Source organism: Cyrtonyx montezumae, unplaced genomic scaffold, assembly GCF_038088225.1.
Source record: "Cyrtonyx montezumae isolate F1298 unplaced genomic scaffold, pur_monq_1.0 scaffold_24, whole genome shotgun sequence".
NCBI classification, from domain to species: Eukaryota; Metazoa; Chordata; class Aves; order Galliformes; family Odontophoridae; genus Cyrtonyx; species Cyrtonyx montezumae.
The window spans coordinates 3,804,131-3,822,527 of record NW_027071981.1 but is presented as its reverse complement, the minus strand read 5'-3'; the positions used below and the strand labels follow the sequence as shown (position 1 = coordinate 3,822,527).

At 41.6% G+C, this 18,397-nt stretch overlaps 1 protein-coding gene across 1 annotated transcript in view; it reads right to left on the bottom strand.

The window, feature by feature from the left end:
* RIN2 (Ras and Rab interactor 2) overlaps nucleotides 1-16,241 on the bottom strand; it is a 33,849-nt gene extending 17,608 nt beyond the window's left edge. Inside the window, exons 1-6 of the mRNA XM_065739508.1 lie at nucleotides 16,135-16,241; nucleotides 11,013-11,107; nucleotides 5,535-5,727; nucleotides 4,640-4,751; nucleotides 3,269-3,341; nucleotides 2,361-2,452 (exon numbers count right to left, since the gene is read on the bottom strand). Coding sequence (XP_065595580.1) covers nucleotides 2,361-2,452; nucleotides 3,269-3,341; nucleotides 4,640-4,751; nucleotides 5,535-5,727; nucleotides 11,013-11,107; nucleotides 16,135-16,191 — 622 coding nt within the window. The 5' untranslated portion in view covers nucleotides 16,192-16,241. The remainder of the gene's footprint in view (nucleotides 1-2,360; nucleotides 2,453-3,268; nucleotides 3,342-4,639; nucleotides 4,752-5,534; nucleotides 5,728-11,012; nucleotides 11,108-16,134) is intronic.
* Between the last annotated feature and the right edge of the window lie 2,156 nt (nucleotides 16,242-18,397).

The following is an 18,397-nucleotide window of genomic DNA, read 5'->3' as shown; positions in this document are numbered from 1 at the left end:
ACAAAAATTCTGGTTTGGTTTCCTCTTAAAGCAAACAAACAGAACTACAAATGTAAAGATAGCTCACATTCTGCTGCACTGGGTGCACACAGGCTTCAGCCACACAGAACAATTGCTCATATCTCCTTAAGAAAGCTGGCCTGCAGCCCTGCATTTGCAATAGTGACACAGTTTGTCAGAAGTTTTAGACACTCAGCAGCACATAATTAGACCAAACGTGCCATCGCACACCAGCACAGTGTGGAAAACCTGTGCTAAACCAGCAAGTTTCAGCTGCTGACTCTTGTCTCAGCAAAGCATCAGCATGTTTGTTAAACTGAGTCAACAGTAAAGCCCATCAGCTTGTAAAAGTACAAAGACTGAAACCAGACAAGCCCTCAGGAACAACCACCACGCTGAAACAACTGAAGAACAGCAGAGGCAGGCTTTGCTCAAGTTTGCCAGTCTAGGCAAGGCCCCCTCTCCCAGACGTCGAGACACCTTAAGTTGATTGTTGAGCAAATGCAGGCCCAAGGGCATGAATACCCATGGTAGGTCCGTGCCTGACAGCTGTAACTTGCCTACTGGGCAGAAAACAGTCCCCAGCCCCTGGCAATAAGCTGCAGCCAGGGAACATGTATTTCCTTATATATTTTTTTTTCCCCCTACAGAGTCACACAACACTCCTGCTTTTTTTTCCTGGCACCATGACACCACATCCTGCTTGCAGCACACCTAGCACGTGGGCTGTTACAAACATGCATGATGTAAACACTGCTGCAGGTGAAATAGCAGGAGAGACCAAAAGAATCTGAAGCATGGAAGAGTTCTGACAGAAGCAGGATGTTTTTGTTCTTTATGCCTGCTTGTTGCTTAAGGAAAGCTCACAGTTAATAGGAAGGGCCCCTGAGAGGTTTTTTTTTTTTAGTATCTCTTGGGTCCAGAGCATCACAGAGCTTGCTTTTGTGCACTCTGCTGCATGTGGACACCAAGAAAACCATCAAAAACCCAACTCTGTTGCTTGGCATTTGCTCAAAAGAAACCTGGTACGTAGTAAATAACCGATCCCAAATGCAACCACCAAGAAGTTACAGGCTAATCCAACCTCCTTCTCTGAGTTCAAGGGCATTAGCTTAAAGAAACAATATAAAAGACACAGATAAACTGTTCAAGAGTAAGTAAACCATGGTGCTTTCAAGTATTGAGGATAGAGTGTGGTTAGTCTGGATAACTTGCTCAACATCCTCCTCCTCCTCCAAGGAGATAATCGAACACTCCTTGAGGGTTTCCAGGCACCACTAGGAGACCACCTCCATCACCCTGCATCTCAGACTTTTTTTTTTCCAAATATTTATCTAATCAACAGTTAAACGTTAGCCTGTATTCTCACTAAATGATTTCATTTAATGGCCTCGCTTTGCAGACAAGAAGTGCAAAAGGCAGCTTCCTCTCAGAAACTTCCTGATTGTCAGCTACTGCAGCAAGGCAAAATGTAAAGCAATGCAACACATCCCTGTGTATGGCTTTTCTGCAAGTTATGCCAAACAGTCCTACAGACCCTTGTGATAACACCCTAATTTAATGTAGAAGTGGACCCTCACTAAAAAGATGACTCAGAAATCTACCAGGACAGAAGACTGCCCTGGCTAACCCTCCCTTCCTGCAAAAGGAAATGAGGCCATTCAGCACTTTGCTGGAGTTGCTCAGTGATTCATTTGGGTTGTGCCCACGTTTCAAATCCTGCCAGCCTTTGTATCTGCTGCAAGCTCAAAGTGCATTTTACACTAAGCCTGTAATTGGATGCAGTAATCATGCTAATTTCAACCAAACCAGCATGCACAGATATGTTCTGGAGATGTTATGTTTACCCCTCCTTTTATCCATATGCTACTGCATGAAGTCACAGACATTGAAGTTGCCCTCCTAAACTAAATATCCCACGTGTCAATCAAAAAATCAAGAGGGGTTTATTAATAGTGAATCTCAGTTCCTACACTATTCCATCAGCCATGGCAAATGATCCAGCTAGTGCCTGTTACATGAGCCTGCAGCCAACGCTCACCCTTGGAGGACGAGCTGCTTCAAATGTTTTCCCGAGGATATTAAGACTTACTTTGCACCCACTTAACACAGAAACAGAGAGAAAGGAGAAAGGAAACAGTAATACCAGAGACATGAACATCACAGTAGATAAAGAAAGTAGGAACATCACCAAGATAACTGCTTGGCAAGTACAAAGTTTGTCCTTTCCAGTAAGAGAAGATGCTTTTCCAAATGAAATCTGGATCATCACTGACCAACAGGAACCGTTTGCAGACAAATTATTTCTCCAAGCAATAGCCATGCTACAGGGACTGACATCTGTGTAGATGACTACTTACTCAGTCCAAGCTGAGCAATCTCTTCAAGTTCAGCTTCTGTCTTTGCTGCAGCAATAGCATGAGGCAACTTCAGGGTGAATGGAAGGACATCCCTGTTATGGAACATAAAAGTAAATATGGTTTTCACAACAACAAAAGACTTTGTTTTCAACACAGGCTATGGCTAAACTCCAGTTCCTACTTTCTTCTTGAGCTATAGCAGGTAATGTGAGCCTTAAACAAGCAGTGCATGGTGAAAATTTTACCAGTGTCAGGATTCCTTCACACTGTAAAGTAGTGTGAAGTGCAAACGAGTTTCAAGCTCCCAGGATTCTCCTGGGGCTCATTTCCACAGCCCCACCCTATATTTTCTCCTGTTGCTGCAGAATCCTTTACATCTCATCTTTTACAAGCACGCCAGTGAGATGCAAAAGGCTGCCTTTAACTAAACTTGTTATCTTTTGAATGCACTGTTAATTGATCACCAAGCCGAATCCCAGTTCTTAGATTAAAAATTTAAGTGAGAAGAGTTTAGGGTAGCTGCCAGTACTAAGCCAGGATGTACTGTACTGGTCCTGCTCTGTTTGAGGCTGAAAACACACCTTGTTTAAGAAAGCCTATAGCATTTATTCTCACATTCAGTTTCTCTTCACTACACACTGGAGGGTCAACATTTGTTTCGAAAGGGAGATGTGTGAATGGTGAACAATAACACAGGCCAAATTTGGTGCACTACACCTTTTTAAGGGATAGAACTGCTCAGCCATGCATACACTGCATAAGTACCAACTGTGTAGCTCCTGCCCACCTCACAGGTGCTAACATATCCTCAAGCAAGAGCAGCTGCTAAACCAGTAGTGTAAGTACCTATACATAATTAAGAATAAATGACAGCAAACAGATTCCCATGGAATATAAAACTATCTTACCTACTAATACAGTAGAAGGCAATGAGCCTGAATAAATCAGCAAAGCTTATTCCAGATCCCTCTAAGGAAAATGCTGCAAAGAAAGTTAGAACAGGTAAAGAATTACACATCTATCCACTGCTTCTTAGTAAATTAAAGATTAAGTAAATGCAACTCTATTTGCCCCCTAGTATTAGTAAGCTTACACCATCAGACTTAATACTATACGGTTAATAAAGAGCAACTGTTTGGAAGAGTACATGTTGCTGCTACAGCTAGTTTCATAAACAACAGAGTCTTGGTGGTGGGTTTCTGCACTCCAAACATGGTCCAATTCTTGGGGAAACAGATCTAGCATTATTAGAACTGCACACATTTTTGCATAAAAAAACCCAAATTAACAACTGAGGCTTTACTAATGTGCTTAAGTCTTATTGATTCCAGTGACAAATCTCACCCAAGGACTAAAAGATATCAAGGAAAAGCTCCTACACTGACACAGTCCAGAACTTTTACCCCCACACATGGCTGAGACCAAGACACTGATGGAAGATCATTTACTAAATAAAACAGTGTCATAAGACAGCTTCACGAATAATATAAATGCTGGTCTTAAGGATCCTTAGACAACTTCTACAAAGGCTTGAATGGGAAGTCTGATTGCTTCAGCCCACCTGTATGGCAGAAAAGCCAAATGAAAGGGATGAAACTCTACACAGGTACACACACTGTTCCTGTTCTGCAGGAATAGGAATTCTTTTGAAATTCATCCCCCAAGGAAAGTACTTCTGTGCTGCAGAAGCTTAAAGCATTCAGAATGAAATCAGGCAGAGCTCCTGGCTTGGAGGAAAAAAGTCATGCAACTAGGAGTGGTGAGTAAAAACCATCAGCATATGCCTCCCCCTTGTGGTAAAATTATACACTTGAAAGATAACAATATGCATTTGCTAGCGGGGAGAGAGGGAATTCATTAGTATAACAAGCCTAGGGACACAGCCATAGATCACACAGATTAAATACATCTGGACACTGCCAGTCACACTGTTTTCCACTATTGTTATGTCACTTGTGTTTCTATACATGTGCTTAGCATGTCATTACCAATTAATCCCTGAATTAGCAACGCCACAATAGAAATATTACATTCTGTTGACAAAAATGTACAGCTGATGGCGGTGATTATGTTGAAAAATAGTGTTCTGTAGCTGAGAATTTACTCTAACAGTGTTATTATCTTCGTAGCTGTTGTAGATTATGTGGAAATAAAAAGAAACATTACTTTTGGAGTGACCTGTGTATGAATCTGAGTATTTTCTGCTGCAGGTTTCACCACTTCAGACTTCTCCTGGCTCAAACAGGGAGACAAATATGTAAAAATTCTTTAAAACTTACTGTATGTGCTTTCTTTTATTGCAAATTCTTTTAGGCAGGACCCATAGTCACCAGGCAGGCGCAGAGAAATGACTTTCTTCAGCAGTTTTGAAGATTTCCTAACCAAAAATATCTGTTGTAGAGGAAGAGACAGTTTTAGCTTCATCACAGATGCCTTAATAGAGATAGGTATTGTGCACAAAAAGAACTATAACAACCTCATGATCACTGATCTCCTTTACAGTACATCTCAGAATTTCATTCAATACAGGTCCAACAGTTTGGTGTAAAACAGCAGCAAATTGTTTAGAAAAGCATTTCATCTCACTATAACAGATACATGACACCAAGTTTATTGTGCCCTTTTGTGAGCTCTCTTGTTTAACACAAAGCAACCCCCAGCTCTGAGTCAAGCTGCAGTCGAGGGGACCCTGATGGAGGAGTACTCCTGTGTCACAGCAGCCCATTCATGCAATTCTTTCACACCAGGACACAGAAGCAGGCCACCAGCCTCAGCTAAGCAGGGAGGGCCTGGTTTCCATTACAGCAACTAAACTTAGGCACTAGTCAAGGACAAAATGCCTTGCTCTTGCTCCCTCCATATGGTGGAAATGTATTTGTTACAACACTTTAGTGAGGTCTGACTCCAGTGCTCTAATTGTAGCAGACTAGCTCTCAGCTGCAGAGGATTCCTAACTATTCCCCAAAGCCAAACTCATCCAGCTGCCAACTGCAAGCTCTCATTTGAATTATCCAAAGCACACACAAGAAACAGTTTTGCGGGTGTTGGTTCTGTAGTGGATTTTTTGGTGTTGCATGTTTTAAAGCAGCATGCAAATGTGCATTTACATGCCTTGCACATTAATTTTCTCTTAGATCAAGCAGCTGTATCAATAAAATGCAATAATCTTCCTACCCCAGGAGGTTGTGCACGCAGAATTTCCATGGCTTCAGCATCATTCAGGCCAAGCTGGAGCCACACAGGGTGAGTATGAAGGAGCTTGTCCAATATGCTCAGCTTGTTGGATAGGCTGTCATATCCAGAGTCCCGAGGACAGCCTTTTACATCCTTTTTCTCTGGAGAGACATTATCCATATCCTTTATTAGACTGTGAAGAGTAAGAAACAAGGTTGCTTGTTAGTCTCCTACAGTCACTCAGTTCAGCAGTTATCAACAAACCTAATGGCACTGCTGGCAGCCCAGACAGTTATTTCTTCTATTTAGAACTCATAATTAGTGTAACACATTCTCTTATCTGTATGATTTCGCTTTCATTTACTCCCCAGTTTAACAGCTAATTTCATGATAAGTTCTAGCATTCTTCCATGAGCTTGCCAAAGTTCAGCGATCACTCTGAACAGATATAGATATACGTGCCTACATAAACTACCCCCCAACTTTCTAGGACAGATAAGCTTCTCTAAGGCACAGCTTCATTGACCCACAATGACAGTCATTTTTTCTTCTGCAGTTTATGCTCTAAGTTCTCAGCATATTTACATCTTTGCAAATGGAAGTCTTCCTCTCACAAATGGGAATTACACCCCTCACAATAAGCAAGTAAGGAATCAATATTATACTCTTCATTCAGTTGGCTCTGGATCAACACCTATGCAAGGTATGAGGGCAAAACTAAACTAAGTGTGACCAGGGCAAACTAAGGTTATTTACTTTCTGTTAGTGGCAGGTTAATTAAGCCTACCACTAAATTAAGCAATAAGAGCAACATGTGCTAGTTTTGTATAAAAAATCCAAGGAAACAGAATACTTAGGAGCTGTTCTTGCTGTGCCAAGTCTCTCCATCTCTTGTGCACAATACAATACCCAGTGCAATTGCATGTGTGTCAGTTGCTCCAATTCCTGATTTTTGAGTTTAAACTACATCCTGCCATCCTTTGAGGGCTAGAAATCACTGCAGAGAACTTACTCCTATCACAACACTCCTGATGCCAATATTAGAGCACAAGCAAGAGCAAAGTAAGTCAGATACAGAGTAAGGCAAGACATCAGGTGCCGAGGTTGTGCTCCTCTGCCATCAGAGGAGGCCCTGAACAGCAGAGGGCAATGCAGCTGCATCTCCCTGCTGCAAACTGACTCAACTCATCCCAGCTGTTTCAGACAGACAGCAAACCTATTATGCCAGCTACTGTAGCCAGAGCAAATGCAGTAGAGGCACTGAATAGCAATGAGTAACACTGAATAAAAAACCCAAACCAAACAAATTATGACAACAACAAAACCCAATAACTTCAAGTCTTGTCTTGGCCTTTCTAGCACTATTCAGCATCTTACAGCTTCTACAGAGAGGACTACAGAGGAAGACAAACGGCGTGAAGAGCTGCTTGATCTTTCTTTGATTGTATGAGAACATTCAGTTTCATTACCTGGATCACTTACCGCCTACAGACCTTCTCCCTTCCTTTTATCCTCATCTCTGCTCGTTCATTCATGATGTAATACTTTCTAGCTCTACAAGGTATCTAAATGCAGACACCTTCCCTCTCTAAGCACCAAAAAGCTGCTAATATGCCTTCCAGGGACATAGAAAACTCAGAAGCGTTGTGTGCAGAAGGGAATTTGTATTTACATGTTATGACAGAGCACTGAAACTGCCACAACAGTAGTTCTAGGTTCTGCTTTCGACCACCATCCCAGCAGAACCTAGTGCTGTAGCACACTAATCTCCACAGAAGTCAACTCAAGAATTGCAGCAGTGCTTTCAGGAGCAGGACCTCCAGGAAATACCACGCAGGAACTACCACTCACCTTCTGAAAGGGTTACAGCCAGCAATGCTACAAACCAAAGACAGCTGTGCCAAAATGAGTTCTGCACGTTCTGACTGTGTGTTCTACTTGATATGACTTGATATTTCCATTCCCTGCCCAAGAGGTGGAAACTAACTACGTTGCAGAGGGAATCTCTATGAGGGGGAAACGGCTTCGCCTACAAAAGGGAATTGCATCACATGCAGAGGAAGGTGCAAAACTGGTACCAGTTACAAGGCCAGGCACTGCTTGCTACCAAGAAAGCTGAAGTTAATCAGAGTTCACAGACATACCTAGGTCACAGCACTCCTCTTCTGTATGTTTGACAACAGTAAGCCACACACACCCAAAGTTCTACAAATCCAGAAGATGAATTTGAACAAGGAGTTGCCAGATTCCTGCAGTTACTGAGGTACACAGCCCCTCCCTTGTGCTCCCATCCATGGAGAAACACACTGCATGAATTTGTCACCTCTTTGACTGCAACATTATTTGGGATGGGGATTTGTACATTACTTCTTTGCAAACAACAGTATGGAAAGAAGAACCATACGAATTCCTCATGATCATTTGATTCACTGAAGCACACAGAATAAGAAGGTGCTGTGACCTCTGTGCACCAGCAAAACACAGCGCACTGTGTGGCAATTACACTGCTGTTGGTGGCTGTGGGTGTGTTCTGAGTATGGCTTTTTTTTTGTTTCATGCTATCTCCCAGTAACAAGCAGCAAAACAGATAAAGAACTGTCCCTGTTCCATGGGTTTGCAGTGTTGCATTTAAGTGGCTCTACGATTTACATCTGCTCTCCCCATGTAAGGTGGGATAATTTACCTGCCCCTTTGCAAGTGTGAGAAGAGTTGTGAGAAGGACCTAGACAACCACATCTGCTTCCTCACTACAGAGGAAGCTGGTTATCAGCCCAACCTTGGGCTTAGTACATCATCCCTGACGCAGTCATTAGCCAGGGTGAGAGGGTTTCTGCATAGACAGGAAGGTCATCAGGGTCAGAGACTGGGTTGGACACAGTAATAAAGATAATGACTTATACTTGTTCAGCAGTGCAGCTTAACAAGCCTTGCTGCCAGCTCTGCCAAGGTTTGCACAACACAGCTTGGCCTCCAGGTTCATTACTCTCCCACTGCACTGTTACTTGCAAGTAAGGAATATTTCACCTGCCTGTTTCCATCCCAGTCACAAGGGCAAAGAGGACAGCAGTAGACAGATGGAGAGAACCTTCCTAAAACTGCAAGGGAGTCTCGTTCCAGCTCCAGCAAAGGCTCAGTTAACCACAGTTAACCCAGTGCAAGCACTGACTATAAGGGTCTAAATTTCTGTAAATCCTGCAGTTGAGCAGGGTTTAATTTCACCAGCCAAACCACAGCAAGCTGTGATTAGCTGGAGGAGGGCACAAAACCTCTGGGGACTGTCTCCCATACCTCAACAGCTGGACTGTCACATTCTTCTGCATCCCATTGCAGCTGAAGGAATGGGACAGCTGATGAGGAAAAGGTTGCCAAATACCTACATACCTGTTAACAATAGCAGTAACAATACTTGTCAACACTGGAAAGAGACCAACACAGAGCTGTCAGGGTGAGCAAGGGACAGTGGCATCTCTCCTATGAGGAGAGCCTGAGAGAGCTGGGACACACAGCTACACAATTCACTGGAGCTGCAGACATGAGGCTTCATGGACTTATTCTTTGTGTACTTATTCCTCTAAACACAGCTGAGACATCCCACAAACCTGCCCTTCCACATCTGTCCTGGTTGTGCGTGGATGCATGCAAAGGTAATGAGCAAGAATAACACGTGCTCCATCTGAGTCAAATTTCTCCGGGTTGCCGAATGCAAATCTGATACCAACTTCTGAACTGCAGCATACACAATCATAAAAGCATCTTACATCGATTACAAAGTTCCAATAGCAAATGTGGTTTTCAATAGGCACTCTGGAAAACATTGCATGAAACGACTGCAATATGCTTTGTACTAATACACAACAAAAAGTTAACAGTTGTTATATAACTGATGCCTACTTTTTCCTTCTGCAGAAGTCCACAGCTCAGATTTATGCTGTAATATGAAAAAATGACCACGATTCATTTATTCAGATTACATATTTTATGTTATTTTAAAAAGCTAAACTTAAAAACCTCATTTTCTGTTATTTATTGGGCAACTTCTGTTTCAGTAAGAAACTTATTTCAATCACATGCCCTATTCACTTTCTGAGCTTTACTAGCATTTTTAATAAAAACACATTCTGCACTCAAAACCAATAGCTTTCAACAGAAGAATCTGCTAAAAATTATTAGCAAAATAAGAGAATGTAGTTGACTGTTTCCAGCTAAGTGCTTCCATCAAGAGCTAATAAATCTTAGTCTTTCATGCTTACATTCATTGAAAGTGCATTCAAGGATACAAGCAGCTTAAGAACTGAAAGTTAGCTAATCAACATTGAAATTAATTAGCTGAATTTATGGAAATGAAGAAAATATCCTGCCTCTGTAAAAAAGCCCCACTGCCTAAAGCTTTAGAACTTGAATAATGTGCAAACAAAGGCCACAGGGAAGGACTTTGTTTACCTTAGCTGTCTGTTTCACCACTCAGACAACAAAGGTGCTGCTCAGTGTTTCAGGTAACGTGAATAATTGAAATGTAATGCAGTAAGGTTTTAGCACACTTCAACAGTATTTACAGAAATAACAGGAAAAAAAAAGTTTTAAAACCTGTGGATGTAATTCTAAACAACCAACCATTACCCATTTCGTGGAGCAAAGCTCACCCGGCTCTGGAGCAGATTCTGCAGCCCAATAAAAACACTCACACCATTACTTTCATCTTGCAACCAATATTGGAACAATAAGTAAGAAAAAAAAGAAGTGTTCATCTTAACACAGTGGTTAAAACATCCTCTGGGTGCCAATTTATCAGTCATTCACAATCGAGAATAACAAAAGCTAGAGTCCCACGGTGTCTACTTAAACCTGTAGGTTTACAACACAAATTTCCAGTCCCACCTACGTGGCCTCAGTTGTTTCAAAAAGCTGAAATTAATATCTGCATGATAAAATGCATCTCCAAGTATTTGAAAGCTTAGAAAAATGCACAGATCTAACTTACTTAAATAAAGCAAACATGAAAGATGCATATAAATGAACTAAAATACACATCCCACTGAAGCGTCACGTTGGAGCAGTCTATATTTTACTTACTAACCAGAAAATGTGAATAAATCACATTACTGTGAGTTGAATCTTCACAAAGCCATTGGGAACAACAGACACTGTTAGTCTTTACAGTATGAAAGTAAAGCCTGTTGCCATAAGAAATGGAAACGACATCAGAAGCTTCCTCCTCTGGCCATTCATCTGCATGGGCAAGTTTGTCACAAGAAAGCAGAAGTGAAACTCAGCTGATTTATTGAAGATATTAAGGCAAACACACAACTATTCAACCTCTGAGTACTCCTCCTGCACAAAGGTAAATTCCTTTAATGAAGAGCAAGATAACCTCCACCTTTTGCTGCTGGGATGAACACTGCTAGGACATAAGCCACCCAAGAGAACAGCATGATAAAAACGTTCCTGTCATGTCACATCATCAGGAGCTATGAGAATCACCTTTGTAAATCTGCAGGTTCATCTTCCACCGTGACATCTGTCTGAACCATCTCTTGTTTCAGTTCTCCGATTTCTGAGGCAATTGTGTCAATGAGCTGGAAAGGGACAAAAACAGTACGACGTCAGGCAAGTGGAAGAGGCGTGGAGAAGAAGCTTGTGTAAGCTTAGTCACCACAGATAAACTTTTTTTTTTAAATAACATCCTATTTAAACTTCCCCTAGCAAAGGAAAATGGGTTGGAAACAATCATTCTTGAAGGAAGTATAATTCCTGTTTTTTGCCTGTATAAAACTTTCCAGGGTGGTTTGTCTTCTTTGCTTTCTTTTCCTTTAAAGCGTTTTAAACCCACAGCCTTCACAATCAGATTACACAACAGCCTAAGAAGTAAGTCATCTGACCAATTGTAGCAGCAATTGAAAGCCACTTGATTTCTCTAATAAACAGAGCAATAGTTAGAAGAGTTCCAACCATGAGTTATTTCAGAAGGGATGCTAAGCCAGCATTACAGTATTTTGGCAGGTGAAAAGTAACAAAGCCATAAGCAAATGTGGAAAGCAGTTCCCATTAGGCCTTGGACTGAACTTGAACAGATGACTTCATTAAAAGAAAACTACATCATAACACTTCAGTGCAGATGGAACACAATCCTAGAGAACATTAAACTCATTTTAAAGCAGGCAAAATTAGCACAAAGGCTGTATACTGAGAACCGTAGCACTGGTTGGCCAGATGCCTGGAAAATGCTTTGGTGAGATCACAGTAGAAATCAACCATGAAGTTCACAAGGCTTGCCACCTTGAACATTCTTTGCAGTGGTGACAGTGGGTCACCTCCACTGGTGTAGATTTTCACAAACACAGCATGCAGGCTCTTATCAACTGCTGAAAATGCACAGCTAATGGTGGTGACTATGTTCAAAAGTAGTGTTTTGTAGCTGAGTGTTTGCTCTATCAAATAATGTTTTTGTGCTCTTCGTATCTGTTGTAGTTTCCATGGAAATAAACAGGAGGCATTACTTTCAGAGTGACCAGCATGGATGAGATCCAAGCCTTAAAGAACTGCCTGCAACAGATTTCTTCAGAACTTTGAAACGTTACCTTACTATGCTACAGGAAGAGGTGGCTTCTTAAAAAAGGAAATGCATCTTAAATTATGATACCATTTCAGGTGGTAACTAACAATTAAGTTCTTGATTTTAGTTCTGCTTAAATAATACGATAACTAGCTATTCCAATGTCTAATTTATTTCCTTTTTTTATTACTGACAAACCACTGTTATGGAAGTTGAAAAGAAACTGTACCACCACTGTAAATCCAAATAATGACTCAGACAGCATGAGTTCATACAGTAGCACAGTAAAATACTCCCCAACCAAACCTATCCTAAACATTAGATTGCCACAAATGCACTGTTTACGTTCCTAACATCCATGAATGAAATAATGACATGCAAACATCCTAAAACCACAATGTTTCCTTTCATAAAGCATTAAGCAATGCATATTGTCAGCTGAACCTTCATTCAGAAAGACTGATCCCAGCTTTTAGAAACTGAGAGCAGTGACAACATCATTTCTATATACAGATTACTAACATAACTCACCACAGCTTTCCTGTGTTCTCTCAGCAGAACAAATACATCTCAATTTTGCATCCTCCAGGATGTCTCATGAACAGCATAAATCAGAGCACTCTCTGAACTGCTCTCCAGCATACTCATTAGTAGCAGTGGTGCTGCAGTCATCTTTAAGAAGCTGCTCTGTCTACACACGTTACTGTTGTGCATCTCAGAAAGCAAAGGATGATCACAACAGGAGACTGAGTGAGTCCCTTCTCAGGAGCCCAGCACAGTTGCAGGTTGTTTTACTCATACAACTCCTGAAAAGTCTCCCAGTTTGAAGATGGAACCACTACTACACATCAACCAAATTCTTGTTGTCTGTATCGAAGTGTAAAGAAGCCTGTAAATAACATTAATGAAGCTGTTGTATTTCTTAGAATTCACCAGTATTTCCAAGCTCTGTGCCTTACAGCAGCTAAGGAGCAAAAGGTAAGATTGGTGTTTCTAATCTGGGAAGGGAGCACAGGCTGAATGCAACAAGGGTCAGCATCAGAAGGACAAATGAGCCCTAGCACTCCTTCCTGCCAGCCTCTCATTTTTCATTTTTCCTGAAGGTCTGTATCCTCTTGGCATGTCAACTTTTACTTCCTGTTTTGCTAAGCAGAGCGTAGCAACCTTCCACAGATACCCTGTGTAACAAGGTGGCAACATGCCAGCAATGAGCCCAAACAGGAATGCTATTTCTGGACTCCTCTATATACAACCACACATTCTGCTATGTGGCTGCGATGTCAGTTATTTTGCACAATGAGGTATTCATTTCCAAGTCCACTAACACTATCTTATTTACCTGTACCAAGGAAGTTTCAACTGATATTTGATTTGAGGAGATAAATGCTTCAGTGGTGTAAAACTTCTGATGCTGGTTCAGTACAGCTTGACAACTTGATAATGTTTTACTGACTCTTTCATCAAAAAGGGTGCTCATCGGAGACATGTTCCATTCCTTTACCATAGACTACCTCTGTGGCTGCTGGCAAGCTTTTCAGGCCCAGAATTGCCCAGCCTAACTCCATCTCCACTTCCCTTTTACAACTTTCTGTTGCAGCCTTCATCAGTTGTGAGTAGGAGCTATAAAGACTTGGGAGAACTTATGCTATAAACACACAAACTGTCACTCTGCAAAATGGGGATGATGTTTTTTCCTGGTGTACTGACAGCTGAGGGGGATGAGTGTGAAAAAAAAAGAGACGGCTGGAAGCTACAGCAGTGGGAATTATTTCAGAACCAAACAGAAAAGGAAAGCTAGGAGTTTCCCAGTCGTTGACGATAACCAGGTCTTCTAAAGACAGGCTCACAAAGCAAATTCATAGTCACAGAATGGTTTGGGTTGGAAAGGATCCTTAAGATCATCTAGTTTCAAGCCCCCTGTTGTAGGCAGGCCTGCCCCACCCACAGCCTGCCCTTGGTTAAACTGAAAAATCTCATGTTTCACGTGTTTTCTTCCCTCACTCATCTGACTGTAACAAACGTATACCATCTCCTAATTTTACACATACAAGAGGGGAAAAGGACAGAGGTAATAATAAAACTGTACACACACACAGTCAGACACACACACTGGGTATAATGCTGCCTGCCTGCTTTTCCAACTCCACATCATAGGTTTACAACAGTGATCAAATAAGGCAAGTTCCCAGAGATGATGACAGGTCTGAAAAGGTAGCTCTGAAGCAGCTTTTTATTTGTGTTACTGTTCAGGCCATTGCCTTACCAGGCTGTCTTCAGGAAAATTTAGTCCAGCCTTAGCTTCTCGACTGACATTGTTTGTCATGGCCTTTCAGCAGTCTGGCATTTCAAATTGATCTGGTATATTGCTTTCCCATTATTCTGAGTAACTACACACATGGTGAACAGGAGGTAGACAAAACAGCTATTCCAGGATCTATTTTCTAACCCAGAGCTACTTACACAAGGACGTATCAGTGCACTGCAGAAAATTATTTGGGGATTTGCTTACAGTCCCACTGACATCGTTATTCCTTCAGCGCATGCTTAAGTGACAACCTAGAAACATTCCTCCCAGCTGAGACCATTTCTTGCTACGATTTGGAAATACAACCACTCACTGAAAAAAATCACTCAGCAAAACTGAGAAGCAACCCCTGTCCCCAGATGACTCCTGAGTTGTGCACAGTCAGCAAGAAAGAGTGAGCCAAATAGGAAAACACACTGCTGCTGCACTGTTTCTCATTGGTTTCCTAAGGACTGGCCTGGTAAGGCTGTTTTGAGATAAGGAAAACATGGATCAAACAAAAACATTTTAATGCATTTGCGTCACCACAAAAGGACTATGAAGGCACTAACATAGCAGCGGTCCTACATAGTGCAATGGTGGTGATTACAGTGCTGAGGGCTCTGGCCACCACAATTATGTGGTCCCCCTGTTCCTGAAGCATATTGCTGATCTTACCCTGTTTGCTAGAACTGCCCCAGACATTAGTTCAGTTCAAGCAGCAAAAGAAAGGCACTTCTGTCTCAGAGGAACACAGGGAATGGAAATAGCAACACCTGAAACTGGGAACACAACCTGTATGGAGAGCACCCGGCACTGGGACTTCAGAACAAAAAAAATATGGCAGCAGCTTGCTGCTTCTTAAAGCTTTGGCTGTTAATGACATTTGCTGAAATACGATAGGAAAAGCAGCATGCCTTAACATGGGCTGAGATGGTAGCACACATCAGCACCTTTCCAAGGAAGGTGCAAGAAGGCAACACACGTTCTACAGAGAACAGCTGAGACAAGTGAACTCAGTGCTCAGGAGCACCTGCAGCTTTTTGACAGAGACAAAAGCACACAGATAACCTTTGGTCAGTAAGGCAGCCACTACAACCCTGGCATTATGCAAACAGGAATGTTCTAGTGCAAAACACACAAGTTCAAATGTGTTGTATTTAACCCTGATCCTAAGCCAGCCTGTGTGAGCCATTACTCTCTCCCTCTTGTCAGAAAAATATGCACTTCTTCCTAGCTAGCAGTAGGACACTGCAGATTGGTAGTGCTTCCAATACACTGCACTGTTTGGATAGCATCCTCCCTGACTTGCTCTCTAAGAGTACACTGTGGTCAGCTGTATCCACACAATGTATGTGAAAGTTTTGTTAACTGCACTTCAGATCAACTAAGTCTTTTTTTCCTGGAAGGAAATCCTACCTACAGCCTTCCCCTGCAACTAATTCCTGCATCATCACCAGATCTATATTATACATAACTAACAGTTTCTCATATCGTGCTCAAGGTCCCATTTTCCAGCATTTCAGCTTCAAAAAACAAAACAGCAACTGAAAAACACATCAAGAGCATAAAGGTTGCATTTTTGTGAATGTTCACACTATGCACAAGGAGCCCCATCAACTTTACTTAAAATCAAATAGGCTGTGAAATGAACTGATTTTCAATCCAGTAACAGAACCAAAACCAAACATCCTAAGAAAGTAAGCAACCTTACTGCTTCCATCCAAATGCACCTCCTACCAGAATAAATTCAATATCCTATTTACCTTAAAGAAACTTCCTCTTTTGTCCCAGCAATGAGCTTTCATCGTCAAAGATGACATCGTCCCTGGGAAGACTCCAGTGAATGCCTTGGAACTCCTAGAAGCATAGACATTTTTAATGGTTAGTCCAGTCTGAAGGAAATTCCTTCCTAAGCCACAGAAAGCATCACAGCAAACCTTCTGCCAAAGCCCTTTTTGTCAAGGTGCCAGAGCCCTACCAGGGCCCTTATATATCCTTTTCATCTCTTATAGATCCATGAATTGCTTCAAAAAGATGGAGATATTTGAAGCTTCATGTTTCTCTCTCCTCTTCACAGCTGATCCTGTAGTTCTGAATAGACTGTAATGTGCTCATTAAAGAAGAATGCTAAAACATAACGATTGCTTTGTATGTTTGCTTGACCTCAGCCTGAAGCACAAACAGGACAAAATTGGATTGTTACTCACATCTAATGTCTCAAGTATTAAAGTATTAGTAGGCATGGAAAGGAAAAAAAGTAACACCTAACAGAGAGGAAACATTATCATAAGTTAGAAGAACATCCTCCAAAACCCTGCTTGAGGTTATTAAAATGCAATTAAACCTTCTGAGAGTATCGCCCAAAACAGAACCTGAAGATGCAGTTGGGAATAAGCTGCTTTTCCATCAACAGGTAAACTGAAGGAATGGTTTAATACCCCAAAGGATATTGTGATATGTAACCAGACCATATACACACAATGAGAAATAACTGGATAATCTCTAATCAATTTGGAGAGTCACAACCAATTCACACCGGTAACTTGTAAACAAACTTCCCAATAAAAAAAGAGAAGTTTCATGTCTATGAAATCTTTCTACAGTTTTCAACAGTGAGCTTATAATCACGTTTAAATAGCCCATTCTTACTCTCACTCATTTTCCAAGCTGAAATTATTCTCTCAGTGATAGCACCAAAATCAGCTACACAGGGTAGAGTGGCATCCAGATGGCTCTTGAATATCTCCAGAGAAGGAGACTCCACCATCTCTCTGGGCAGCCTGTGCCAGTGCTCTGTCACTTACTGTAAAGAAGTTCCTCTGCAAATTAGTATGGAACTTCTTATGTCCAAGCTTTAGGCCATAACTCCTTGCTGCACATCACTGAGAAGAGCCTGGTCTCATCTATTTGCTTATACATTATGAGCAAGATCACGTCGCTGTATTTGCAAATATATCCTCAACCATTAGTCAACTCCCATTTGCAAGAAATTATCCCTTCACAGGAACTGTGATTTTTTTTAAGTTTAACCACAAGAATGTCTACATGTAATTCTGTTACAAAAATAAGACCACACTGAGACTTCTGCATTCCCCTAATTTCAAAACAAAGGTTTTTAAGTTTCCACACTCAAATACGCAGAAGAACATAAGCATACAAGCTCAACATTCTCCCTGCAAAGAAGAGTACACCTCTATGTCAGAAGAGAGAAGAATGCCTCAGACAAGATCACTGCTGATTTTGCTTATGAGAGGTTTTGAGCCTCTGTGCTTTCCCACTGATGTTACTTATGCAATGTTACTACCATCTGTATGATCATAGCTGTCAGCCTCAGCCACACTCAAGGCCTTCTCAGCTCTCTAAAGGGTTGGTGAATTAATCCATGCTAGAAATAGACAATACAGTCATAAGTTGACATGGATCCCTCAAGTACAGAAGGGGAAAACTGCAAACATGCTAAGCCTAAACTCAATGACAACAATTTTGCCAGAGAACAGCCTCACAAGCCAAAAGTTAGACTGGGCTAAACCCACACGATGGCATAAGATGGAGCTCTCTCACCACAGCAAAAAGGGGAAGTGCACAGTAACACAGCATCATATTAACTCTCCCAACTAGTCAGATAACCACAGCCATTCTCTCAGTTTCAGCTCTTCTACAGGCATTAAAGAAACTGACAGAAGAAAATTCCCCAAGTTACTCAGGCACCCTGAGAAAACTACTTGACCACATCGTTGCAGCAAGCAGATTTGTTTGCTGGTTTGCTTGTTTCTTTTAAAAGATGCATTTTGATGCGGGTCCCTTAGAGCAGCAGGCACAGTGCATCACTCATTGTTCTGGTTGCAGAGTCATCTCAAACTGACTTAGGGTAACCTAAATATCCATTCAGGTTTGGGTGCTTTTCAGTATGTTAGATCAGAATCAGCAGCGTGGAAGAGTGGTTTTTTTTCTTCCTTGTTATAACCCACTGGTAGGATGGATGGGACGAGCACTTAAAAACAAGGACAGACCCCCTAGCTCTCTCTC